This window comes from Erythrolamprus reginae, chromosome 8, assembly GCF_031021105.1.
Source record: "Erythrolamprus reginae isolate rEryReg1 chromosome 8, rEryReg1.hap1, whole genome shotgun sequence".
In the NCBI taxonomy this organism is placed as follows: Eukaryota; Metazoa; Chordata; class Lepidosauria; order Squamata; family Dipsadidae; genus Erythrolamprus; species Erythrolamprus reginae.
In genome coordinates this window covers 27,272,129-27,299,243 of record NC_091957.1, presented here as the reverse complement: position 1 = coordinate 27,299,243, position 27,115 = coordinate 27,272,129, and the positions used below count along the sequence as shown (strand labels likewise).

Sequence of the window (27,115 nt, the reverse complement as noted above, 5' to 3'; positions counted from 1 at the left end):
ATTCGCGGCACCCGAGAGGGGGTGGCAGTTGTTCGTTGCCTGCCCTGTCCCTGAAATCTTTCGACAGTTTACAAATATCTATATATGTATATATAAATCATGTCCTTTCCCGCGGAAGTCGCGTTCTGGATAAAGCCGAAACAAAAACCAAAAAACCCGCCCCCCCTTTCCTCGCCCGAGGAATGGTTCGGCCCGGCCTGAGGCACTCTTCGCCCGGCATCGCCGCCTTCCACCTCTTCCTTCAGGATCGCGCTGGGATAGGATGGCGCTGCGGCTGCCTCTCCTTCGCCGACCGGGCTCCCTGCGCGGGCTGAGGTGAGTCTCTTCCCCACTCTCGGGGTGGGAGGGGCGTCCCTTCACCGGGGACTCCCACTCCCATCCTCCCCAGCCGGACCTCCTGGGGCGCTTCGGGGAGGGAGATTGGGGTGTCAGGTGCTTCTTGGAAGCGGAGGGGGGGATCCCTCCTGCAGGGGCAATGACGTCATTGGTCCTCTTGGGGAGAGGGGAGAGTACCCCCCCCAAATAAGGGGCGCCTCAGTGGAGGGACTCCCCCCAATTCTCCCCCCTATTTTTGGAAAATAATTCATATTAAGTATAGGAAATAATCCCCCCCCCCTTTGGAAGTCTCCACATGCCAGCATTTTATGCTGTTTGCTATTATGATTATTCTAATGATTATGGTCGTGCCATGTTCACTGTCGTTGCTGTATTAATATTATTTAATAATAACAGAAATAATAGCAATAATAAAAATAACAATAGTCATAAAGTAATAAAATACATACTCATGATAATAAAGACAATTGATAATAATAATCAATAATAACAGTAATATCAATTTAGTAATAATAGTAATAATAGTCATACTAATAAAGACAATTGAGAATAATGAAGAATAATAGTATTCTTTGTATTTGTTTATATATGTAAATAAAATTTATTAATTTTTTAAAAAAATGAAGAATAATAGTAATAACTAATAATAATAATGAATAAATAAAAATAGTAATAGTAATACATTGGCATCCTTTAATCTTGAAAAACATGGTATCATGCTCTGGATTTCCCAGAGCATGAAGCCTGGGTAGCTTAATATGGAGGAGAGACTGTTACCCAAGCAGCAGATACTATTATTATAATAGTAATACAGTAATAGTCATCGTAATAAATACAATTGATAATAATAACAATCAAGAATAATAATAGTAACAACAATGAATAATGATGATGATGTGCTCAACCATGTGCTTGGCTGCTACAAGAAAACCGCCCAGACTAATTACAAATTACGGCACAACTCTGTTGCACAATGGATCCATTGGAATTTATGCAAAAACTATAACAACATCCATACGGCTAGAATAGAATGAGAATAGAATAGAATTATTTATTGGCCAAGTGTGATTGGACACACAAGAATTTGTCTTGGTGCAGATGCTCTCAGTGTACATAAAAGAAAATATAGATTTGTCAAGAAACATGTGGTACAACACTTAATGATTGTCATAGGGGTCAAATAAGCAATGAAGAATCTACAAAAAAGAAGCTACAAATAAGCTACAAACAAGCTGGAAAAAGTTGCTGAAAATCAGTTGGTCAAGATCTTGTGGGATTTCCGCATTCAAATGGATAAGGTACTGGAGTAATAATACACCTAGATGTCGTGCTGTGAAAAAAACAAGGTGGTTATCATCGACATTGCAATATTAGGGGATAGCAAGGTCGATGAAAAGGAACATGAAAAAATGGCAAAATACCAGGACTTAAAAACCTAAATTCAGCAATTATGGCACAGACCTGCAGTGGTAATTCCAGTGGTGATTGGAACACTGGGTGCTGTCCCAAAAGCCCTGGAATTACATTTAAAACAGCTCAAAATTGACAAAATCACCGCTCAGTTCCACACATATACTTTGAAAATCTATTACTTCCTAGGCCCTTGGGTGGGGCTCGACTAGTAATTAATCCCAAATGCCATGAAACAACTGCCCACTTTGATACAATTGCAGATAGTAATGATGATTTGCATTTTCTACCTTTCACCTTTTCTTTATTTGCAGTTTGCCTTATCTTCCTCCTAAGCCTAAGGAAATCTGTCAGGTGTGCCTTATGCATCAGTTATTAGCAAACCTTAGGGTTTCAGCCATTACAACTGCCCTATAAATAAAATATACCAGTAAATAAACACAAATATGTATGTCCATACACACACACACACACACTATACACTGAGTTCCGCATTCCCCTTTGTAAGCGAGGCAGTTAAGCGAGTTTTTGTCCCATTTTACAACCTTTGTTAAGTGAATACCTGCAGTTGTTCAGTGGCGAAGGGAATCCGGCTTCCCCCGTTGACTTTGCTTGCCAGGCGGTCATAAAAGAGGATCACAAAAGTGTCCCTTGGGATGTTGCAACCCATCGTAAATAAGAGATGGTTGCCAAGCGTCTGAATTTTGATCATGGGGAAGCTGCAACAGCTGTAAGTGTGAAAAGGGATCCTGTGTTACTTTGTATCAGTGCCGTTGTTCACTTCAAATGGTCCCTGAATGGACTACCTTGAGAACTACCTATGCATAGACATTGGGGAGGGGGATAAAACTCTTTCACTTGGGTTGCCCAGAAAGCCTTCAATATCCCTTTCCCCCAGTGTCAAGTTCAGCTCCTTTGGAGGGAAAAAAACACTAACCCTTTTTCTTTTCTTTTTTTAAAATTGCTTCTAGCCTGGGGCTTTAAAAAGAGGGACAGGTTAGTCATGGTGTTGAAATAATTCTTGCTCTGTCCGAAGGGTAGTGGAATTTTTTTCTATCTCTCTCTCTCTTTTTGCTTGGTGAGTAGAAATAGGTCTGACAGGTCTGGAAGATCAAACTTTCCAATTTAAAAACAATGGCCTTTGCTGTCAGTATTGGCCTTTTTTAGGGCTACTTGCAATGCAGGAAGAATTCCGACTTAAAAAGACCTCCAGAATGCAATAAAATGCAGGAGCCAAATAAAACTATAAAAATAAAAAAATGTATAAAAAATAGAAAGCCAAATTAAAAAACCCAAACAATTGCTACCAACCTGCCTTCCATTGAGGACCTGTATACAGCACGAGTCAAAAAGAGGGCTGTGAAAATATCGACATAAATATGGACATAAATTATTTCAACTCCTACCCTCAAAACACCGCTATAGAGCACTGCACACCAGAACAATTAGACACAAGGACATTTTTCCCTGCATGATGCCATCATTCTGCTAAATAACTAATTCCCACAACACTTTCAAGCTATTTACTCTGTTACTATTCTTCTCAATCTTCCTATTACTGCCTCCACCCACTTATGACTATAACTACGTTTATATTGTTTTATTTAGTTTCCTAGTATGATTTTGATTGCTCATTTAGTGTCCTATGACTATCACTAAGTGTTGCATCTTATGATGAATGTATTTTTTTTAATGTACACAGAGCTTATGCACCAAAGACAAATTCCGTGTGTGTCCAATCACACTTGGTCAAGAAAAGAATTCTACTCACAAAGCTGCTAAAACGACCATATGGTCCTGCAATTGAAGGGCCCTTGTCAACTGACACGTATTTGTTGACAGTTGTCCTGTGCTGGGATAATGTGATCACCGTTTGTAAACCTTCCCAATCAGTTTCAAGCAAGATGGGAAGTCACTTTCTTTTAACGACTGCATGACTCACTTAAGAACTGCAGTGGTTCCCTTAACAACCTTGGCCAAAAAAAGAGTAAAATCAGGCATGGCTCCCTTCGCCACCCCCTTGCTTAGTGATGGAAATTCTGATCCCAACTGTCGGCGTAGATTGAGACCTACCTGTAAATTCCTAAGCAATTTGGTAAAGGAAGGCCCAATCAAATTGGAAGCGTTAAATTTGGGGCCTAGAAGTTTCAGTCTCCTCCCACATTTCAGGTTTTACCTCTGAATGTCACTCTCTTTATCTGCAGGCACTTTCCTTTCAGGTCTTTATCAGAATTAGTAGGGCTTTGGCCTTATCAGCATCGCTTGAGATAAAGCCAAGCTCGGAAGCAAGAGAATTTAACAGCTGTCCTTTTTTTCCACCCGGACCTTTTACTTTTAACTTGGGCTCCAGGCCTTCAAAATCAAGGTTATTCCCTGCTGAGGCAGAGAAGATCAAACTTTGCCCTGAGGTACAAAACTCCAGCTCCTCAAGCATGCATTCTGCTGATCACAAAATTCCTGCTTGGAATGTGGAAAGCAAGAAAGACTGGGAGAGGAAAGGTTTTAAAAGAAGAGACCTTTCTCAGAAAGTTGTCTTTCAGGCTAAACATTCTCCATTCTTTTTAAAAAATAAAATAAAAGTTTATTATTATTATTTTCCTCCACAATTTCCATATATAAATCCCTGCATATACCATAAGTCACATCTATATATTCATAATTATACATTTCTATCCAATCTGTCATAAATCAATATCCTATTTTCCCCCCATTATATTGTTATCAGTGTGTTTTTTCCTCATTTCTTTATACTCCCCTCCTATCTCTCTCTCCTCCTACCTTCTTTCTCCTTCTCTCCCCTTTCCTACTTCTCTCATTTCTTTCTCTCCTCCTTTCCCTTTCTACTTCCTCTTTCTCCCTCTCTTTCCCTGAGTGATTCTAATCACAATTCACCTTATATTTAACAGACTGATAGCATATACTTCTACATCTTTTAATTCCTGGTGTGCCTTTTGGATTCGTATGCTTTCTATATCATAACTATACATATAACTTATTTATTCTAGGTATATACTACTGTTCTAATGCTGCCTCCTCCATATCTAATTTTGTCACCTGGGTTTCAGGGTAAAACATTTTCCATGCTTCATAGTGTCTCTCTGCTATATAAAATACACACTCACTTCATGTGAGCTTTAGACTCGGATTGGGGAAGCTGACTAGTTCACCTCAAACTTACAAAGGGATTTTCAGTAAATGACTGTTTTGCGCAATCTTGAGTCCCAGAGGAGAAACCACATATTAAAACTTCGTTTAACCTTATTTTATTTACAACATTTAAACTCCATTTCAGATAGAAAATTAGTTGCTGGCAAGCCTGTAAATACCAATAGCACACCTCTGTCTTTGGACTGACAGTGTAAAAAGTATGACACGCAAGGAAAAGGAAATGGGGAGGGAAGAGGAATTGAGCCGTCATTGGAGCAAGAAATAGATAGTCGGTGTGGTTATTTATAGCTTAGGAAGGCAATGAAGCCTCCCAAAAGATAAGAGGAGCAAACATATACTTCTACGTACCTGCAAAGCTGTATCAATGCCTATGAGGGAATCTTTATTTTATTCCTATGCCTCTTTTGTTAAAAGACCTGTGTTGCAAAATATGTAACAGAAAACAGCACCATTTTGTACTCCCTAAAACAAATAACGCAAGGTTCAAGTTTTAAACTTCCCTCTCCTTTTTTAGTCCTGATTTAATGCTTACTTGGGTGGTTATTAATGTACGGTACTTGTTCATCTGCATTTCTTTCTTCCCTCTTTCTCCTAGAACAGTGATGGCGAACCTATAGCACGGGTGCCACAGGTGGCACACGGAGCCATATCTGTTGACAAGCAAGCTGTTGCCCTAGCTCAACTCCAACGTACATGTGTGTGCTGGCCAGATGATTTTTGGCTCACACAGAGGCCCTGGAAGAGGGGTTTTGGCTTCCAGAGAGCCTCTGGGAGGATGGGGGAGGGCGTTTTTATCCTCCCTTGGTTCCAGGGAAGCCTTTGGAGCCAGGGGAAGGTGTACTGGGCTCACCAGAAGTTGGGAAACAGGCCATTTCTGGACTCCAGAGGGCCTCTGAGGGATGGGGGAAACTGTTTTCGCCCTCCCCAGGCATTGAATTATGGGTGTGGGCACTCGCACATGCACGATAGCACGCACGCATGCTCTTTTGGCACTTGAGGGGGAAAAGGTTCTCCATCATTGTCCTAGAATTTCAAAGCAGTATACGTGGCTTTTCCCGTTCATTCGCCTTCCTCTTTTAACAGCGCAGTCCTCTTTGGAACTGAAGAAACAAAGTGTTAGTACATCAGGTCTGCAGATTTCTCAGGGATCCCTTGTGATTCTCACATAAAGCGAAATAACCTGCTGTTGTTGTCTTTTTGCTTTCCCCATTCCCCAGCCTGCGGTGGCAGCACCGTGCTTCAGTCAAGGTGGTCAATGAACATGTTTTGGCCTTCAAACCTGGGAGCCCTGAGCGAGCCGCTCTCCAGCAGGTAAGAAAGAGCTCCTGTCCTCATTGTGGGACAGGAGCTAGAGGAGGGGTGTCAAACCTGATTTCATTGAGTGCCACATCAGGGCTGTGTTTGACATTGGGGGGTGGAGTTGGGGCAGGGCATGTGTGGGCAGATTGATGTCACTCATGATGAGGTACCTGTGGTGGCCAAGTGCTCTGCCAATGAAAACAGGCTCCGTTTCTGGCTGCGACGGCCTCCTGCAACTGTCAAGGTTCCAGGTAGCATCAAAACTAAATCAGAGTCCAAGTCAAAGTGCTCCTCAAAGTTCCAATTTATTGCCGGAGCCATGCTGGCACCTACACAGAGAAACCTGAATCTGAGTTTCCCACCCAGTTGACAAAGTTCACATCCCCTGTCCCCCCACCCACAAACTTGTCACATTGCCCACTCAGATTGTGCCAGCTTGGCAAGTCCTTCCGCTTCCGCCCAGGTGGGTGGGCATAGGATGGCCTTGAACCATTCAAAATAATGCTTTGTGGCTACATCTGTTCCCTCGTGAAAACCCCCCCTTCCAAGTTCCCATCTACATCAGGCCTTCTATAGATTGTGTGGCAAGCCATTAATTTATCACCAACGTCTGCACTGGCTTGACAGCAATCTTCTGCAGCAAAAATGGAGCTCACCCTGGCGAAAGCACCGTAGCCGACCTAAGAATCATGCGGGCTGTGTGATCCTTGAGTTTGACACCCCTGAGCTAGAGCATCCAGTCAAGTGCAGCAAACATGCATGGAACACGAGTCTGCTTGATTTCCAAGCTCTTGTTGCCACCTTTTAATTACAGGACCTGCTTGCTCAGGGGTACAGGAGCAAGTGTGGCTGCAGTTTAGTGGCCCTGCCTTGCCAGTAATGGGCAGATAAAAATTCCAAGATTGAGGGTTTTGGAGAAAATAAGATTTGGGGGTGAGATTTGAAGTGAGGGAGGAAGATGTGCTCTTTTCAAGGTGCAAAGGATTGCCGGGAAGGTTGGAAGGACAGCAAGCTTTTGGTTGTGGGGATCACCCTGGGACACTGTGACTCTTGTAAATGTGAATCAGAGTGGCTCAGCGTCTGCATTTTGATCGCAAGACCCTGGGGATGCTGCAATTGTAATTTTGGGAAATGGGCATACGTCACATTTTTCATTGCTGTTGTAGCTTTGTTGTTGTTGGTTGCGAAATCATATCTGACCATTGTGACTGCATGGACAACGTTCCTCCAGGCCTTCCTGTCCTCTACCATCCTCTGAAGTCCATGTAAGCTCACGCCGACGGCTTCAGTGACTCCATCCAGCCACCTGATTCCCTGTCGTCCCCTTCCTCTTCTGTCCTCAGTCTTTTTCAGCATTAGGCTCTTCTCCAGTGAAGAGCTTTGAACGATCACTAAATGAACTGTTGTAAATTGAGGACTAACTGTATCCCATTTTGGGACTGAAGAGAAGGGGGCACAAGGAGCTCACCAGAATAGACATGGTGTGAGCAGTGCAAGGATCAGAGAAATAATTTGTTGTGATCTGGGGAGCAGAATAAATGAGACAACAGCTAACCTGTTTACAAAGTCTTTACTTCCTTTCACAGGCTTTAAATGACTTGAGAGGCAAGACTGAAGATATTCCATGTGTCGTTGGGGGCGAGAAAGTATGGACAGCTGATGTGAGATATCAAGTGTCGGTGAGTTCCACCAGCAAGGGCCTGCTTCATTTGGTACTCTGACATAACATAAAATGAGCCGGGGTGGTGCAGCAGGTAGAGTGCTGTACTGCAGGCCACTGAAGCTGACTTGTAGATCTGAAGGTCAGCGGTTCAAATCTCATCAGCGGCTCAAGGTTGACTCAGCCTTCCATCCTTCCGAGGTGGGTAAAATGAGGACCTGGATTGTGGGGGCAATAGCCTAGCTCTGTTAAAAAAGTGCTATTGCTAACATGTTGTAAGCCGCCCTGAGTCTAAGGAGAAGGGCGGCATAAAAATCGAATAAATAAATAAATAAATAAATAAATAACAGCTGTGTTGTGGCCTCTTGGTCACTGGCCCTTCCAGCAGCCAAATTATGGGAGGGGGAGGAGGCATGGGAGGCAGAGTCAGCATCAGGGCAACCTGAGAGCTCCGAGGGGGAAGAGGGAATGGAGCTGGCACAGAGAGACGGGGTGGAGGAAGGGAGAGAGCTGGGCCGTCCGTCAGCCCTCAGATGGAGAGTCCACAGCCCCCAGGTCTGGAGGTGGCTGATGAGGAAGAAGAGGAACAGCTGGGTCCTGTGCCTGATGTACAGAAGGCAGAGGAGAGCAGGTGAAATCTATGGGCCGGTCCTTGAGAGAGAAGAGCCACCGCTGCTAGCAAAGCCCCACCCTAGCTCTGGGGATAAAAGGCAGGAGGTGGAGATGAATGGGTGTGTCAGACAACTATTCATCTCCCTGTCGGTCTGCCATAGCCTGCACTTCTCAATTATGTCTGAAAATTATCAGAATTCAAAATATCACACCTTCTGAGCCTGTGTGTGTGTATGTGCACCCTGTGGGGAAAAAGCGAGCGCACCTTCTTTTGCAAGTGTGTGAAGACTCTGGGTGTGTTAGGCTAGTTCAGGGGGGAAAAGGGTGCAAGGGTCACTTTCCACAGGACTTAGAGACTTCCTAGCCTGCTGTGAGAGAGCAGCGGCTGGGACTCCTAATAAAAGGAACATTTTGTTAACCACAAAGGGCTTGTCGTGTTTGGGAGCCGGGTCAGAACAAGCTGTCATCTTGTTCTGAACAATTCCCCCGTCTTTCCCAAAACAGCAGGCTCTAGTTTTAACTTGTAAAAAAGAAGCACGATTCATCAATGTTTGACCCAAGGCCTGAAAGTCTCTTTTTGATGATAACACTCAGTCCCGGCCGTAAGTAATTTTACTCACTGTATTTCTTTTGGGGAATCTTATCACAGTTGTACTTTTAAATAATCGGATGCATTTCTGTTTAAAACAAGCACAGGCGATTTTTGAGTCTAACTTGGAAGATTGTGGGTCAAAAGCACTCAAAGTTTTTCTTCCTCTTCTTTTTCCCCAGCCCTTTAAGCATTTACACCGAGTGGCCAAGTACTGTTACGCTGATAAGGTGAGCAAAGCATCCTGCAGTATGACTTTTGGGGGGGGGGGATTTTCACAGGTAGAAATCATTTCCAATTGAGGCTGTGCTCAATTTAAAGCATATTTTTTGATAATCTTGTAAGTTCCTAAGAGCCGTCCACAAAGGAGGGTATCTGTTGTTTGTCTGAGAGAGTCAATGTTCTGTCCCTGAATCCAAGCATTGAGCCGCACTCTGTTTCTGCTTTTGAGATGAATGTCTACCTGAGGCAGCAGAATTTAACCTTCTTTTGGGAAGTTTCCTGACCAAATTATTCTTCCACACCCCCAATTAGGAGCTGTGCCCACAACACAGCCTCTAGATCAGTTTTTCTCTACCTTGGCTTCTTTAAGACGTGTGGACTTCAACTCCCAGAATTCCACAGCCAGCCATGCTCATTAAGGAATTCTGGGAGTTGAAGTCCACATGACTTAAAGCAGCCAAGGTTGAGAAACACTGCTCTAGATAAAGGTGTGCCGGTGAAGGCAGGGTTATACAAAAACTAACAAACTCAAACCTGATTAGCAGAAGTTTTAGTCACCTCTGCTCCTTTGTGAATAATTGGATTATTTGAAATAAGACAGGAAATGTTTAGCCCTCGATGGAGTCATTAAGGATTACCATATTTTTCATAGTATAAGACGCACCTTAGTTTTGAGGGGAGAAAAACAAGGGGAAAAAAATTCTGCCTCTGCCTCCCAGCAAACAGTACTGATGATATGCACTGTTTGCTGTGTATTTCTGTGTATGTGTGCCTGACCTATAGAAATAGTAGCAAAGATTTGGAGAAATGTACATTGTGGCAGTATATTAATGGCAGAAAGTTTTCTTAAATATAGTCACACTCACTCCTCCCAATTATTTAAATTGATCAAACATGACTAAGTTAGGGTTTAACTCAGCTGCCCTTATCCTAATACTAAATAGGACATTATTCTCTGCTATTTAAAAGTAGATATGAAAGCACTGGGCCTCTTCAGATCAAACATTTAAAGAGATTCTTCATTTCATTGAGTTGTCTAGAACAATAATAAAGCAGTCCTTAAAAAATAAGTCTAATAATTTGAATATTCTACAGACATTTATAGTTAGAGGTTTGACTACTGCAACACACTCTACATGGGGCTACCTTTGAAAAGTGTTCAAAAACTTCAGATCGTAAGAATGCAGCTGCAAGAGCAATCATGGGCTTTCCTAGATATGCTCATGTCTCGTCAACACTCCGCAGCCTGCACTGGCTGCCGATCAGTTTCTGGTCTCAATTCAAAGTGTTGGTTAGAACCTATAAAGCCCTAAACAATGTCGTCTGCGGGGCCCAGGGGAAGAGCCTTCTTTGTGGTGGCCCCGGCCCTCTGGAACCAACTCCCCCCAGAGATTAGGACTGCCTTTCGTAAACTTCTGAAAACTCATCTATGTCGCCAGGCATGGGAAAATTAATATGCCCCTTAGCTATTATAATTTATTTATGGTCTGTTTGAGCTGTATTTATTTATTTATTTATTTATTTATTTATTCATTCTATTTTTATGCCGCCCTTCTCCTTAGACTCAGGGCGGCTTACAACATGCTAGCAATAGCACTTTTTAACAGAGCCAGCATATTGACCCCACAATCTGGGTCCTCATTTTACCCACCTCGGAAGGATGGAAGGCTGAGTCAACCTTGAGCCGGTGATGAGATTTGAACCACTGACCTTCAGATCTACAGTCAGCTTCAGTGGCCTGCAGTACAGCACTCTACCTGTTGCGCCACCCCGGCTCATTATTATTATTATTATTATTATTATTATTATTACTATTATTATTATTATTATTATTTATTAGATTTGTATGCCGCCCCTCTCCGAAGACTCGGGGCGGCTCACAACAATAATAGAAACAATATAACAGTGAAACAAATCTAATATTAAAAATAAAACATATATAAAACCCCAGCAATTAAAACCATACAACACATACATACCAAACATAAAATATAAAAGCCTGGGGGAAGGATGTCTCAGTTCCCCCATGCCTGGCGATAAAGATGGATCTTGGGTAATTTGCGAAAGACAAGGAGGTTGAGGGCCGTTCTAATCTCTGGGGGGAGTTGATTCCAGAGGGCCGGGGCCACCACAGAGAAGGCTCTACCCCTGGGGCCCGCCAAACGACATTGTTTGGTCGACAGGACCCGGAGAAGGCCAACTCTGTGGGACCTTATCGGCCGCTGGGATTCATGCGGTAGAAGGCGGTTCCGGAGGTATTCTGGTCCAATGCCATGTAGGGCTTTAAAAGTCATTACTAACACTTTGAATTGTGACCGGAAACTGATCGACAGCCAATGCAGGCCACGGAGTATTGCAGAAATGTGGGCGAATCTAGGGAGCCCCACGATGGCTCTCGCGGCCGCATTCTGCACGATCTGAAGTTTCCGAACACTTTTCAAAGGTAGCCCCATGTAGAGAGTAGTAGTAATCGAACCTCGAGGTGATGAGGGCATGAGTGACTGTGAGCAATGACTCCCTGTCCAGGTAGGGTGCACCAGGCGAACGCCCTCCTCGCCACAGCCGAAAGATGGTGTTCCAATGTTGGCTGTGAATCGAGGAGGACGCCCAAGTTGCAAACACTCTCTGAGGGTGTCAATAATTCCCCCCCCCCCCCAGGGTAATGGATGGACAGATGGAATTGTCCTTGAGAGGCAAAACCCACAGCCACTCTGTCTTGTCTGGGTTGAGTTTGAGCTTATTGACACCGATCCAGACCCCCCCAGCCTCCAGGCACCGGCACATCCATTGCTTCATTGACTGGACATGGGGTGGAGATGTATAACTGGATATCATCGGCATATTGATGATACCTCACCCCATGCTCTTGGATGATCTCACCCAGTGGTTTCATGTAGATATTAAATGGCAGGGGGGAGAGGACCAACCCCTGAGGCACCCCACAAGGGAGCAACCTAGAGGTTGACCTCTGACCCCCCGCTAACACCGACTGTGACCGACCGGAGAGGTAGGAGGAGAACCACTGAAGAACAGTGCCTCCCACTCCCAACCCCTCCAGCCGGCGCAGAAGGATACCATGGTCGATGGTATCGAAAGCCACTGAGAGGTCAAGAAGCACCAGGACAGAGGACAAACCCCTATCCCGGGCCTGCCAGAGATCATCCATCAATGCGACCAAACCAGTTTCCGTGCTGTAGCCGGGCCTGAATCCAGACTGCTGAGGGCCTAGATAATCGGCTTCTTCCAAGAACCGCTGGAGTTGGAGCGCCACCCCCTTCTCAACAACCTTCCCCATAAAGGGAAGTTTGGAGACTGGATGGTAGTTATTAAGCATGGCTGGGTCCAGGGAGAGTTTCTTGAGGAGGGGGCGCATAAGTGCCTCCTTATAAGGAGCCGGAAAGGACCCCCTCCCCAAGGAGGCGTTGACAATCTCCTGGACCCAGCTCCGTGTCACCTCTCGGCTGGCCGAAATCAACCAAGAGGGACACGGATCCAGTAAACAGGTGGCAGAACTCACAGCTCCAATGGCCTTGTCCACTTCATCAGGTATCACCAACTCCTCCCAGACAGATGGACAAAGACGTTTAGCCCCAGTCACCTCGACTGACTCGTTGTCAGCCGATACTGCTATACAATTGACTGTATGACTGTTTTATAAGGGTTTTTTAAATAGTTTTTAACTATTAGATTTGTATATTGTGTATTGTCTTGTTGTGAGCCGCCCCAAGTCCTCAGAGAGGGGCGGCATACAAATCTAATAGATGATGATGATGGTGATTATTATTATTATTATTATTATTATTGACTTAAACTCCTTGCATCCAGTTTCTGTAGTCTAATTAGCAAAAGAAAAGAAAATTCTGCCTCTATCTCCCAACAATTTGCCTCCTTGAAGCATAGGTTTCACTTTCAGTTCTACCACTTGGCTGCAGCCTCAATCGGCTGACGGTCAGGAAGTTTCTTGGCTTAACAGACTCTATTCCAGTGATGGCAAACCTATGGCATGGGTGCCACAGGTGGCACGCGGAACCATATCTGCTGGCATATGAGCTGTTGTCCTAGCTCATCTTCAACGTGTATGTGTGTGCTGGCCAGCTGATTTTTGGCTCGCACAGAGGCTCTGGGAGGGCATTTTTAGCTTCCAGAGAGCCTCCGGGGGGAGAAGGGGGGGAGAGGGCGATTTTACCCTCTCCTGGCTCCAGGGAAGCATTTAGAGCCGGGGGAAGATGAAACATGGCTACTGGGCCCATAAAAAGTTGGAAAACAGTCGGTTTCCGGCCTCCAGAAGGCCTCCGGGTGGCAGGGGAAGCTGTTTTTGTCCTCCCCAGGCATTGAATTATGGGTGTGGGCACTCATGCATGTGCGATAGCGCGCGTGCATGCTCCTTTGGCATCCGAGGAAAAAAAGGTTCGCCATCACAGCTCTATTCTGTTTGCTTGAATCTCTTTTAGATTCAGATCAACACCCCTGTCTTGTTAATATGTTTTTGGTCTGTATTCATGTTTCTATTTCTCACTCCCCACCCCACTCTCTCCATCTCTCCCACCTACTTTCTGTCCCCTCTCTCCCTGCTACCTTCTTTCTTCTCACCACCCCACCTCTACTTTCTCAAAACCTCCTTCCTCTCTCATCCTCTTATCCTTCCTCTGAATGACTTCAATTCCATTTAAATTTTATTTTTAACAGACTGTTAATATACTGCTCAAAAAAATAAAGGGAACCCTCAAAGAACACATCCTAGATCTGAATGAATGAAATATTCTCACTGAATACTTTGTTCTGTACAAAGTTGAATGTGCACAACAGCATGTGAAATTGATTGTCAATCGGTGTTGCTTCCTAAGTGGACAGTTTGATTTCACAGAAGTTTGATTGACTTGGAGTTATATTGTGTTATTTAAGTGTTCTCTTTATTTTTTTGAGCAGTGTATATTGTTAAAGAAACTATATTCTCTTGGTGCCCATCTAGGACTTGTTGAATAAGGCCATTATCTCTGCTTTGGGTGCCCGGAAAGAATGGGATCTCCGACCCATCCAGGACCGCGCGGAAGTCTTCTTCAAAGCTGCCGACATCCTGAGTGGGCCCAAAAGGGCTGAGATCTTAGCTAAGACCATGGTCGGACAGGTAAGTAGGTGCGTGGCTGGCTCGGATCACATCTGGGGTCCCAGCCCTGCTGAGGGATGGAAACCAGTACATGGAGAAAGGGGGCCAGATGAAATTAAGAAGTGCACGGCGATAGCATTAGAAGAGTGGTTCCCAAGCTGGGGGTCTGCAAAGACCCCTTTGGGGATCGAATGACCATTCAATAGGGGTTGCCTAAGATCATGGGGAAAAGACAAATTTCCCATGGTATTAGGAACTAAAGCTTCTATTCTGGCGCCTTGGGACATATTTTCACAATCTGACCAATCAGGTGTTTGCAGTGGGAGTGTCCCTCTGACCTTCCTGTCAATCAGTTTAAAGCTCTTTTGGGAGAATTGGGGCTAGACTTATGGCTGGGGTTACCACAACACGAGGAACTGTATTAAAGGGCCGCGGCATTAGAAAGGTTGAGAACCACTGCATTAGAAGCTTCTTTAGGTGGGATTGGATTTAGCAGCTGTCTATTGTTAACCCTGGGGTGTCGCTAGCTTTGTCCAAAGTCATCTCTGGCACCCCAGCCCGAAAAAAACTTCTGCAGCCTTGCCCTGATTCGCTTCTTCTTTCCCCCTCCCTCTTTTTATCTCCAGGCTAAAACGGTCATCCAAGCAGAAATCGATGCGGCCGCAGAGCTGGCGGACTTTTTCCGTTTCAACGCTAAATACGCCCTGGAGTTGGAAGGGGAGCAGCCCATCAGTGCCCCGCCCAGCACCAACAGCCTGGTGTATCGGGGGCTGGAGGTAGGGTCAACATTCAGTCCTGGTTTTTGTGGCATTTGGGCCTAACCCAGCTCCGTCTGGTTTTGGGGAGGGGGGGGGGCTGTGAAGGCAGCTCCAGAGAATTAGTTCTGTCTGTCTGTCTGTCCTTCTTGGCTGAGCTGCTGAGGGCTGTCCCTTCCCTTTCCCCAAGCAGAGGGCTTTCCAATGAGCAGGGAGAGACAACGTCTGCCTATTATGACACCTGGCAAAGATGGTATAATTGAATAGGGGGAAAAATAATTAAACTGTGATATAATGTAAAAGTACCTATAAATACAGGAACTATGTAAATATGAACAATATGTATAAATAATGAAAACTTCAATAATGATTGTAAGCAATATGAGATGAGGTGGCGCATTGGGTAGAGTGCAGTACTGCAGGCCACTAAAGTTGACTGCTAGATCTGCAGGTCAGTGGTTCAAATGTCATCACCGGCTCAAGGTTGACTCAGCCTTCCATCCTTCCGAGGTGGGTCAAATGAGGACCCAGATTGTGGGGGCAATAGGCTGGCTCTGTTAAAAAGTGCTATTGCTAACATGTTGTAAGCTGCCCTGAGTCTAAGGAGAAGGGCGGCATAAAAAAATCAATCAATCAAACAAATAAACAAATAAATAAAACAGATATAATCTAAGCCAGAGGTCCCCAACCGCCGGTCCCCCACCCCTGCTCCTTAACAGACAGCAAAATAGAAATGGTCTATTTCCCACCATCCCCACCCTTCCTAATTTTTTCCTTTTCCACCCACCTTTTGCAGCACAAGGATTAGAATCTTGAAATGGAGGAAGCCAGGCTTAAAAGGTCATGCTTAGGGTCTCTTAGACCCTAGCTCAGTGATGGCAAACCTATGGCACGGAAGCCACAGGTGTCACGTGGAGCCATATCTGCTGGCACATGAGCCACTGCCCTAACTCAGCTCCAACGTGCATGTGTGTGCTGGCCAGCTGATTTTCGGCTCACAAGGAGGCTATGGAAGGGCATTTTTGGCTTATAGAGAGCCTCTGGGGGAATCGGGGAGGGCATTTTTGCCTTCTCCATGCTCCAAGGAAACCTCTGGAGCCTGGGGAGGGCAAAAAAACGGGCCTACCAGGCCCCCCAGAAGTTGGGAAATGGGCCATTTCTGGCCTCCAGAGGGCCTCCAGGGGTATGGGGAGACCAATTTCACCTCCCCAGGCATTGAATTGTTAGTGTGGGCAGTTGTGCATGCGTGATAGCACTTTCGGCACCAATGGGGAAAAAAGGTTTGCCATCACTGCCCTAGCTGCAGTTGGTCAGAGGCTGAGGGCTCCCCAAGCGCATCTCTTATCCTGCCCGTTCCCTCCCCTCTTTCCGCAGGGCTTCGTGGCGGCGATCTCCCCCTTCAACTTCACCGCCATTGGAGGGAACCTGGCGGGAGCTCCAGCACTGATGGTGAGTTCTGCTGGATCTGTTCTGCGCCATTAGTTGCAGCCTTTGAAAGCATCTTCCCTCCGTCTTTTTCCTGCTTCTGGCCCGTAGAGACGGAATATTCTCTGCTTCTTCCTCACACAGCTGATGTGTTTTTGAGAATCCAGAAATTCCTTCATCCCCTTGAGGACTAGATCCTTCTTGGGGCTGTATCCCAAAGAAGCTGAAGAATTTTTTTTCTTCCTCCCCCTGCCAGGGCAACGTGGTCCTTTGGAAACCCAGCGACTCAGCCATGCTGTCCAGTTACAGCGTCTACCAGATCCTCCTGGAAGCCGGCCTGCCTCCCGGTGTCATCCAGTTTGTCCCAGCAGAGGGCACCACATTCGGGGACACCGTGACCGGCTCAGAGCACTTGGCCGGCATCAACTTCACCGGCAGCGTCCCGTAAGCAGGCCCGGTTTGCCCAGGAGTAGGGTGGGAAGGATGTCTCTGAGGCCCCCTCCTCAGTTCAACCCCTCAGTCCAAGCCCTGTGTATCCTCTCTAACTTTGCTTCCCTCCCCTCTTACAAATACTGGGCCTTTTGAAAACATCATAATCTCTTGCAGCATTCCTAATCTACAACACCCCCCTCCCCAGTGGGATAGAAAGCTGGATTGCCTGTCATCTATATCAACAATGCCACTTGAGGCCTCACAACGTGGCTTGGATCCTGGGCTCCCAAACTCCACCCTTATCACTCAAAACAGCTAAAAGATAGAAGTAGGAAAGAACAGAACAGAATAGAATAGAATAGGAGTTCTTCATTGGCCAAGTGGGATTGGACACACAAAGAATTTGTCTTTGGTGCAGATGCTCTTAATATACATAAAAGAAAAAATACATTTGTCAAGAATCATAGGGGTCAAATAAACAATGAGGAAACAATATTAATAAAAAGGATACAAGCAACAAGTTACACCCATACAGTCATAACTGGGAGGAAATGGATGATAGGGATGATGAGGAAAAACTAGTAGTAATAGTAGTGCAGACTTAGTAAATATTTTGACAGTGTTGAGGGAATTATTTGTTTAGGAGATAGCATTTGGGGAAAAAGACTTCTTTTGTCTAGTTGTCTTGGTGTGCAGTGCTCTGTAGCGACATTTTGAGGGTAGGAGCTGAAACAGTTTGGGTCCAGGATGCGAGGGGTCAGCAAATATTTTCCCTGCCCTCTTTTTGACTCGTGCAGTATACAGGTCCTCAATGAAAGGCAGGTTGGCAGCAATTTTTTTTTCTGCAGTTCTGATTCTCCTCTGAAATCTGTGTCAGTCTTGTTGGGTTGCAGAACCAAACCAGACAGTTATAGAGGTGCAGATGATAGACTCAATGATTCTTCTGTAGAACTGTATCAGCAGCTCCTTGGGCAGTTTGAGCTTCCTGAGTTGGCATAGAAAGAACATTCTTTGGTGTGCTCTTTTGATGAAGGGGAGAGAAGGTATAAGAAAGTAGATAATAGAAGGGAGTGGAAATAGAAAAGATTGAGACAGACTGAATAATAGAAAGTAAGACTTGAATGTAAATTAGGTTATTGTATTTATGAGACAATGCATATTTATTGATGCATATTGAAGGTATATGTGGTGTTAATGTGGAGGAAAAACTTTTTTAAAAAAAAATCCAGCCTAGAGTTAAAAAGGAAGAAGTCCAGTCACTGTTGACTTCAACTCCATCACTTCTCAATCCTTTTTGCCCCCCCCCCCCAAAAGAAGATCCAATTGAGATCAGTCAGAACAAAACAAATATTTTGAGAAAGCTTGTTATTATGCTTTCACTGCCCGTACTCTGTTTCAGAAACCTGTCAGGTCCTGGGGATTGCAATCCTGAAAGAAAATAGTTCAGCTTTCTTAGCTGTTCTTCTCCCCCCCCCCTTCCCTTTCTTGATTTCAAGTGTGACCAAGCCTTGCTTTTCAAAACAATAAAAATGCTAATAGCTTCACCCCAGGAGTTCCACACTCTTGCCTTTTAATTTATGAGCCTTCCCCCTCATTCGCTTAAGGAGCAGGGAGCAGCCAAGCATGGCTTCTTTCTCTTCTTCGCATAGTGCCCGGGCGCTTTTAATAGTCATACCCACAGTCTTTTAGAGAGACAGAGATTACAAACATCGGAGGGGGGTTTGGGGGTTCTCGCTCTCCCACTCCAAGATCGTTTGACACAGGGATGGGTGGGTGGGTGGGTGGGTTGAGGAATGCTAAATAGCTGGCCCTCTTCTTGCAAAGGTTTTTTTCTCCTGTTTTGGTTTTTTTAAAGTTTTGTGTTGTTTTTTTTAAGTTTCGAGGTTCAGTGGTTGTGTCATAGGAGTATAGGAAGGGCTAGGAGAACAAGAGGTGCTTCCCGCTAACCCCAGTCGGCCTTGGAGTGTCTGTGGAGGGAGGGGGCGGCTGAGTGGGAGGATGTGAGTTTGAAAAGATGGGTCCTTGCCTTTGGGTGCCTCCAGACCTTGTCCTTGGCTGAGGGCCAGGAGAAGAGAGGAGAAAAAGTGAACAATTAGATCTTTTCTCTCTCTTTTTCTTTTAAGGACTTTTAAGCGTCTCTGGAAACAGGTGTCTGAAAACCTCGACCGATATCGCACCTTCCCTCGGCTGGCTGGGGGTAAGAACTGGGCATGCATTTGGTTTGGTTTTATTCATTTTCTTCCCCCCACTCCCACTCCCACCCCAAAGAAACAACCAAACGAACAACCCTGGTAGTGTGAAGCGGAATGGGACTTTTTACCTCCTCCTGTTGGCTATACCTGTTTGGTCTCCAGGCTTTAGCCTCTGACTATTGGGCGCTGCCTTTTCTCCTTTGCTGAAAGGGCCCCACCTGTTCAACCTAGTCCTTCTGTCACAGCCCTTCGTGTCGCAGCCAATTAGTCACCGGCCTTTCTCTGAACGGGCACAAAACCCCATTTACCCCGGACTTTTGGGCGCACGGGATACTTTGCCGCCAGCCAATCAGCGGAACAAGCAATGCCTTCCCTTCCATTCCCCTCCCCATATCAAGTTTGAACGGAGTTCCATTCCTCTTCTCTCTCTCTCTGTTTGCATCAATTACTCTCTGAGTGTTTGCAGTAGCAATGCCTATAAGCTCTACAAGCCAGGAGACCCAACAGGCATGGCCAACAGGAGGAAGCGAAAAGTCCTAGACCCTTGAGAAAAGGTCCTCTTGATTGTGAATCCAAGGAACCTTTTGGGTAGCTTTCTAATCCCTTGCGTTGTTGACGGTCACTTGCATATATTGTCGGCAAACTCTTTTAAAACCAAACTGCCAGTGGCATCCGAGATGCCACGTTGCTGATAAGCAGAAAGACCTCAATGATCTCTGTAAAAAGCACGGGCATCTGCCAGCATGGTGGGGAAGGATTTTCCCCAGTGCCAATCTCACAGGAACAAGCCACGCACCCAGCCTCTTGAATTTCTTCCCAAGTTTCCAGCCTATTAATGGAGGAAGAACTTTTCCCTCTCTCCCCCTTCCCTCTCCCCAAATATTTTGCAAGGTACTTTGGGTAATTCCACACAGGCAGGGGTTTCCTCGATAATTTTTGAAACAGACTTAAAAGTGAAGGAAGTTTTTCAATTGTGAAAGGGGTCAAGCCCTCCCCAAGGGGGCAGATGCCTAGAATTGGATCCTTCCTCTGTCACACCTGTCAAGTGTCTCCCTTTCTCAGAATGTGGAGGGAAGAATTTCCACTTTGTCCACGCCTCGGCTGATGTGGCCAGTGTGGTGAGTGGGACGGTCCGCTCGGCCTTTGAGTACGGCGGCCAGAAGTGCTCGGCCTGTTCCCGCCTCTATGTGCCGGATTCTCTGTGGCCTCACGTCAAAACCGGGCTGTTGGAGGAGCATCAGAAGATCAAAGTGGGAGATGTGAGTTGTGACTTGGCAGTTGGGATCCCTCATTGGTTGGGTGCTTCCTCTCCCTTAAGGCCCTTATTTAATTTCAACTGGAGGTCTTGTGTTGGGGCGACTTAAGAATTACTGTATTTTTTTGGAGTATAAGACACATCTTTCCCCCCCTAAAAGAGGCTGAAAATTTGGGTGTGCCTTATACTCTGAATGTAGCTTTTACTAAGCTTTTTTTCCAGCCCTAACAAGGTGCTGTCACAGTGTTTCTCTATTGTTTTCTGTTATGCCCCCCCCAGGAAGAAGTAAACATTTCGGGGGAGGGCAAACTCTCCACCAGGATGATTGTTTGCAATATTCAGCACGGTTTATCAGCGTGATTGGGGTGTAATGTATTTAAGTGACGCCTTAATTTATTTGGCTTCATGCTGTCCACTGCCAACATTACTGCCAACAGTAAACATATTGGTCTTTCCTCGTCTCCCACCATAGTCACAGTGAAGCCAAGCGCTACATATGCTTCGTCATATTTCCTCATCTTAGCTTTCGGGAGAGTTATGTTTGTCTCATGATCTCCGTCTCTCTCCTCCTTTCTTTTCATCTCTGTTCAATATTTCTCTTAAGGGTTTATTATATGAAGTTCATATCTCCTACTCTGTGCTGTGTGCTATTATTTGGTGCAACCCCCCCCCTCCCTGCGGTTAAAAAAGCACATTTCCCAGAGTCATGCGCCCCCCTGGCATCGCTCCCCGCCCCCCCAGGAGGCCCTGCCTCACTATTTGAGAAACACTGTGCTAACGCAATCTTCCCTGCTTTGCTAGCTAAGATCTCTTCCCTTTGCCTGCTTTTTTTCATTGCTGCTCCCTCCAACAATCAGCTGAGCCTTTTTTCAGCTCTAACAAGGTCCTAACACTGAAGTGCATTGCTAGCAAGCAATCTTCCGCCTTTTTTTTTAGCCCTAACCAAGCGCTGAAGCGATCTTCTTGTGCTTTGCTACCAGAATGATCTTCCCTTTGCCTGCTTTTCTCATTGTTTCTCTTTCTGAAAGAGAGAGACAACTGAAGTGTTTTGGAAACTGTTTTTTATCCCCAACCAAGGGATAAAAAGGAAGAAAGCGAGCTCAAAACCAGCAACTAATGTGTTGAAGCTGACCAGACTAAGGACTAGCCAGATGAATACCTGGTAGAAGAATTATTTTTTCCCCTATTTTCCTCCCCCAAAACTAAAGTGTGTCTTATACTCTGAAAAATATGGTAATTTTCAAGGCATGGCTATAGAAGGACAGTCTTTTGTATGTGTTTAGTCTAAGGCAGGGGTGTCGAATTCGATTTCACTGAGGGTTGCATCAGGGTTGTGTTTGACCTCAGGGGTCGTGGCCAGGGTGGGTGTGGCCAGCTTGACGTCACTCTTGTCGGGGGTGCCTGGGGTGGCCTGAGCGCTCTGCCAGCAAAAACAGGCTCCCGAGCTCCATTTTTGGCTGCAACGGTCTCCTGCAACCCTTTTTCATGGCCCTCCCGGACTCCGTTGGCAGCGGCACTGCAGGCTAGTTCTTCCCTGTTTCCAGGGTGGCCGCACTGGCCAGATCTAAGCACCGTGTGGGCTGGATCTTGGCCTGCAGGCCTTCAGTTTGACACCCCTAGTCTAAATGATAAAGGTACAACGTGAAAGGAAGGAGGGAGATGGAGGGAGGAGAAAAAAAGCAAGCTCAGGGGTCCTTTTTCTAACAACCACCGGGGAGACCATTTGAAATTTTGAGGAATGCTAGTTGTTCATCGTTAGTTAATGGAGAGTTTTACAGGATGAAAATCGGAGATCTTTCCATCTGCAGAACCAATGGGGAACCTCGTGCACACTGGAAGGGATTCATTTCTCTATATAATAGGCAGTTCGCTGGAGTCATGTTCAAGTTTCTCTCAAATTACTTTTTTTTTTGTCGGGCTTTTTCTGCAGCCAACTGAAGATTTTGGAACATTCTTCTCTGCCGTGATTGATAACAAGGTCAGATTGCATTATTTTTTTAACCAGCTTTCATTATTTCCACAGGCAGAATGTTTATGCTTTGACATTTGCACATGCAAACAAGCACCTATAATAGGCTTGTGTGTGTATAATGCTGAAGTAGTGTTTTGCAGAAGCTAGCCTACCCAGATAGCTAGACCAGGATATCAGGAACTATAGTCTTGAAGATAATTGAAGACAAGAACAGTGGTACCTCTACCTAAGAACGCCTCTACTTATGAACTTTTCTAGATAAGAACCTGGTGTTCAAGATTTTTTTGCCTCTTCTCAAGAACCATTTTCCACTTACAAACCCGAGCCTCCAAAACTGTAACTGGAAAAGGCAGGAAGAAGCCTCCATAGGGGCTCTCTAGGAATCTCCTGGGAAGAAACGGCCGGAAAAGGCAGGGAGAAGCCTTCGTGGGGGCTCTCTAGGAATCTCCTGAGAGGAAACAGGGCCTCCACCCTTCCTGTGGTTTCCCCAATCGCACACATTATTTGCTTTTACATTGATTCCTATGGGAAAAATTGCTTCTCCTTACAAACTCCTTACAAACTTTTCTACTTAAGAACCTGGTCACGAAATGAATTAAGTTCATAAGTAGAGGTACCACTGTACTGCAGAGTTTCTTAAGAAAATATTTACTTCCTTTGTAGCAAACCGATTTACACTGTAGCTATCTCTCTCTAGAAGATACTATACAAAATACTCATGAATCTATCTACTATTCTCAGTTAAAATACTCATCTACAAGTCTTCAGCCACGATATTCTTCCACAATAATCAGACACCACAAGCCATAAACCGTACATCATAAACCACTCTAATTCAAAAGCCACACCTATGCAAAGTTGCATCATGATACATACATTTGTCAACCAATCAGATTACATTATAATCTGTAGATTCACCATGACTAAGCAGTTTTACATTGTTAAAGTCATTACATTGATTACAGTTCTTCTCTCTGGAGTTTGGAATATTACGTCAGGTATGGCCCTGATCCTGAAACATGTAATTTACACTCTTAAACAATAGTTTCAATATTGAGGTAACATGCTTCCTCCTCATTTCACAAACTCCTTTCAAGGTTTAGTAGTCAAGAGGAAGATGTCCTGAGATGTTTGCTTTATGTGTTCGTGTTCTGAGTTTCTTGCCTGCTTATTGTGCTAGGCACACCTAGAACTTAGTTCTTTGTCACACGGATGTAACCAGAGTTGCCTTCGGATTTTCCCTGTTCAGTTGTTACTTGCTTGGAGGGGACTGGGGGGCGGTTACCGGCAACTCTGGTTACATCCATGTGACAAAGAACTCAGTTCTAGAGCAAGATGCCAAAATAGCCTCAGGACTGGCCGGGTGGGGCAAGGAGCAGCTGGGAGGGGCAGACCTGGTGATTCAGCCAATTCACCAAATTGCACACAAAGTTAGCAACCGGTTTGACTAAACCAGTGCAAACCGTTTGAATCCCACCACTGGATGATGTAACTGTATTGTTTCTGCCGCTATGTCTTTCAGGCGTTCGCCCGCATCCAGAAATGGCTCAAGCATGCCAAAACCTCACCCAACCTGAACATCCTGGCTGGAGGCGGCTGCGATGATGCGGTGGGCTATTTCATCCAGCCATGCATTGTTGAGACAAAAGACCCCAAGGATCCCATTATGCAAGAGGCGAGTCTTTGTGATGGGGTGCGGGCACCAAGAGGCGATCCTTCCTCCCACGGTCTTTCTTTGTTCCCTTCATGCACCTTTTTGCAAGAGTTTAAAATATCTCTGCATTGTTGCAAAAACAATGCATTCCTTAAGAACTTGGCAGACACACTCTAGGACTTTGAACATACATTGGGAAGTATAGTTTAGGCATCTCCACAGCGATACTTTGCCCCTGATTTCAGACAAGTTAATTTTCCTAGTGGAAGTATTCCCACTAAGTTTTACAGAAATGTAGACAATGATTTTCCTCGGATGCACCAGTCTTTAATTTCAGTTTGTTTTCTCATTTTTTTTCTCCTTCCTACACGAGCAGGAAATATTTGGGCCAGTTCTGTCGGTGTACGTCTATCCAGAGAAACAGTACAAAGATATTCTCCACCTGATTGACAGCACTTCTCCGTACGGCCTCACAGGGGCGGTGTTTGCCCGGGATAAGTAAGAACCAGGGTGTCTTTGCTGGATGTCCTGGTGGGGGGGGGGGGGCGAGGGGTGTTAACCCTCTACTTAGATTGAATGTTACAATTCAGGGGAATTGGGAAATAATGGTCAGGTTTAAGAAGGAGGTAGGCCTAGACCCAAATAATCTCCCAGCTCAATTGCAGCGGGCCAGAAGACAGTCCTCCCTAATTCTAAGGGACTGCCTTCAGTCGTCCTTCTCCAGGTCTCGTCAGTTAGATAGTGTCGCCTGGTGGGGTCTATGGGAAGAGCCTTCTCTGTGGGGGCCCCGGTCCTCTGGAACCAGCTCCCCCCAGAGATTTGCACTGCCCCCAGAGCCTAAAGACTCATCTCTGCCGACAGGCTTGGGGCCATTAAGGTATTCACCCTCGGCCGATGAATGGAATATACGTCTGACTTTTTAAGTGGGAGTGATTGGGTTTTAATGTTACTTTTGAGTTTTAAGGATTTGGGTTTTTTTAGATTAGTTAAATTAAATTTGGACTTAGGATGCTTTTATTGTTTTTATATGTTGTAAGCCGGCCTGAGTCTTCGGAGAGGGGCAGCATATAAGTCAGATGGATGGATGGATGGATGGATGGATGGATGGATGGATAGATAGATAGATAGATAGATAGATAGATAGATAGATAGATAGATAGATAGATGGATCCTCAAATTTTGCCATTGCCACAATATCCCAGCCTTAATGAAACCCTTTTCATCAGGAGCAGTCTATCTTGGGACTCTGGGGAAGGGGCTAAAACCCTTATGCTCTCTTGCTGCAAGTTCTGAACTCTTTCCCCCTCTTGATATCTTGGCTCAGGGCCGTCATCGATGAAGCCACCAAACTCCTAAGGAACGCGGCCGGGAATTTCTACATCAACGACAAGTCCACCGGTGCAGTGGTGGCCCAACAGCCGTTTGGGGGCTCTCGTGCCTCAGGTACATGGGGATCGGATTTTGGGGGAGACGGGAGTGTTTCTCGCCTGGCCTGGCCTGAGAATTCTTTGCATCACTTTCGGATCAATTGTGGTTGGCGCTGTTGTTACCACCATTATCATCCCTGTCACTATTGTGCGTCTCCCCATTCCTGCCAATGGCTCCCAAGACAAAACAAACATTTATTAACCGCTAAACACAATTGCGGTTTGTTGACACAAACAAAGGAGCCACAACCTCCTTTTGCCTGTCGTCTAAATCTTGCAAGTTGCAAAAACAAGCCCAGCAATCAGGTTCTCACAACCGCATAACCAACCCGAAAAGATATGGGAAGCGAGCATGTGGTTTTTCATGGGACAGTGAGGTCTAGCCGCTTGGCATGTTTGCATTCGCAGAGGATGCCAATGCATTCCTTTCTTCTTTTGGACGTAGGAACCAATGACAAGCCGGGCAGTGCTCATTACATCCTGCGGTGGACGTCCCCCCAGGCAATCAAGGAGACCCACGAGCCCTTGGGGGACTGGAAGTACCCTTACATGCAGTGACGTGGCTTGTGGGGCCTTTGCAGACTTGGACGGCGATCGGCTGTGTTTCTCTTCAGCGGCCTTCCTTGACAATCTCCCCTAAGGCACAAATTAACAAGGAGTGAATTGATTTCCTTCTCTATCACTTTGGACATCTTTGAAGAATTAACAAAATAATGATAATATCCTACTGAAAATCAAAATTTATCCCTCCAGCACTGCCGCATTTGTTAATTTCTCCAGAGAGGCTTTGCTGCTGAACCCTCTTAAATCCGCATTCTTCAACTTTTGTGTCTGTTTCTGATAAATTTTTGCCGCCTCCACTGGAGGAGAGGAGAAGTGACTTGTGCTAAAAGCAGCCCAGTGAATCTCTTTCGTTAAAGAAACACAGGAAGAAAGCACATCCGGAGAAATTGCGAGCATCGATCGGCATGTACATAGGAAAAGCTAAATTAAACTCCTGTGAATTTCCTTCTTGTGCAACCTAGGGAACGTGGGCTGAGATTTGTGGCTGAAAAGTTTTGCTTGTGTATTGACAGTCACCCTCTAGATGAGACGCTGGTTCTTTTTTTTTAAAAAAAGATCTATTTTTGTAAAATTTTGAACACTCAAATCAGGGACAAAACATTTTGGTAGCTTGCCGATGAAGCCAGGCTAATTCTCTGCACATGCTCTTAAATTGAGGGAGAGTGGAATAAAAATTGAATGTATGAAACTTGATTGATTGCGGAAAGACTGACAGCTAATTTGCAGTACCTTAAAGGGCATAAAACTTATTTTTTTTTAAAATCTCCACAACTGTGTACATCAAAAGGCTACATGATTTGCTTATTCCTACTTTGCTGAATAACACTTTCAGCCCTTGTAGCTTTGGAAAATTGATTTATATAACAAATCACGTAAGCAGATGTAAGCCAGCTTGGTTCTACTCCATTAATTCTTAACTCCAATCTTACTCATCGTTTTTTGTTCCTAGATAATTGTTTTGATTCCTGGTCCAGATATTTAGACTCATGTTGTCATAATTTTCGTGCCAAGCTGAATTTACATTTCTGGTTTTCTTGGC

General features: G+C 45.2%; 1 protein-coding gene across 1 annotated transcript; it reads left to right on the top strand.

Moving 5' to 3' along the window:
• Nucleotides 1-26,769, top strand: ALDH4A1 (aldehyde dehydrogenase 4 family member A1). The gene is made up of 15 exons (XM_070759399.1): nucleotides 1-315; nucleotides 6,132-6,225; nucleotides 7,800-7,892; nucleotides 9,257-9,304; nucleotides 14,266-14,421; nucleotides 15,027-15,176; nucleotides 16,530-16,604; nucleotides 16,837-17,024; nucleotides 19,136-19,209; nucleotides 20,267-20,463; nucleotides 22,390-22,437; nucleotides 23,954-24,106; nucleotides 24,462-24,583; nucleotides 25,410-25,528; nucleotides 25,958-26,769. The coding sequence occupies exons 1-15, from the start codon at nucleotides 263-265 to the stop codon at nucleotides 26,068-26,070; spliced, it is 1,683 nt and encodes a 560-aa protein (XP_070615500.1). The 5' UTR covers nucleotides 1-262; the 3' UTR covers nucleotides 26,071-26,769.
• The last annotated feature ends 346 nt before the right edge of the window (nucleotides 26,770-27,115 follow it).

What these genes read in the sequence shown, in the direction of transcription:
- ALDH4A1 (XM_070759399.1), top strand. Translation starts at nt 263, where the DNA reads ATGGCGCTGCGGCTGCCTCTCCTTCGCCGACCGGGCTCCCTGCGCGGG. An exon ending in GGCTCCCTGCGCGGGCTGAG is followed by an intron (nt 316 to 6,131) that starts GTGAGTCTCTTC and finishes CCCATTCCCCAG; the next exon opens with CCTGCGGTGGCAGCACCGTG. An exon ending in AGAAGATCAAAGTGGGAGAT is followed by an intron (nt 20,464 to 22,389) that starts GTGAGTTGTGAC and finishes CTTTTTCTGCAG; the next exon opens with CCAACTGAAGATTTTGGAAC.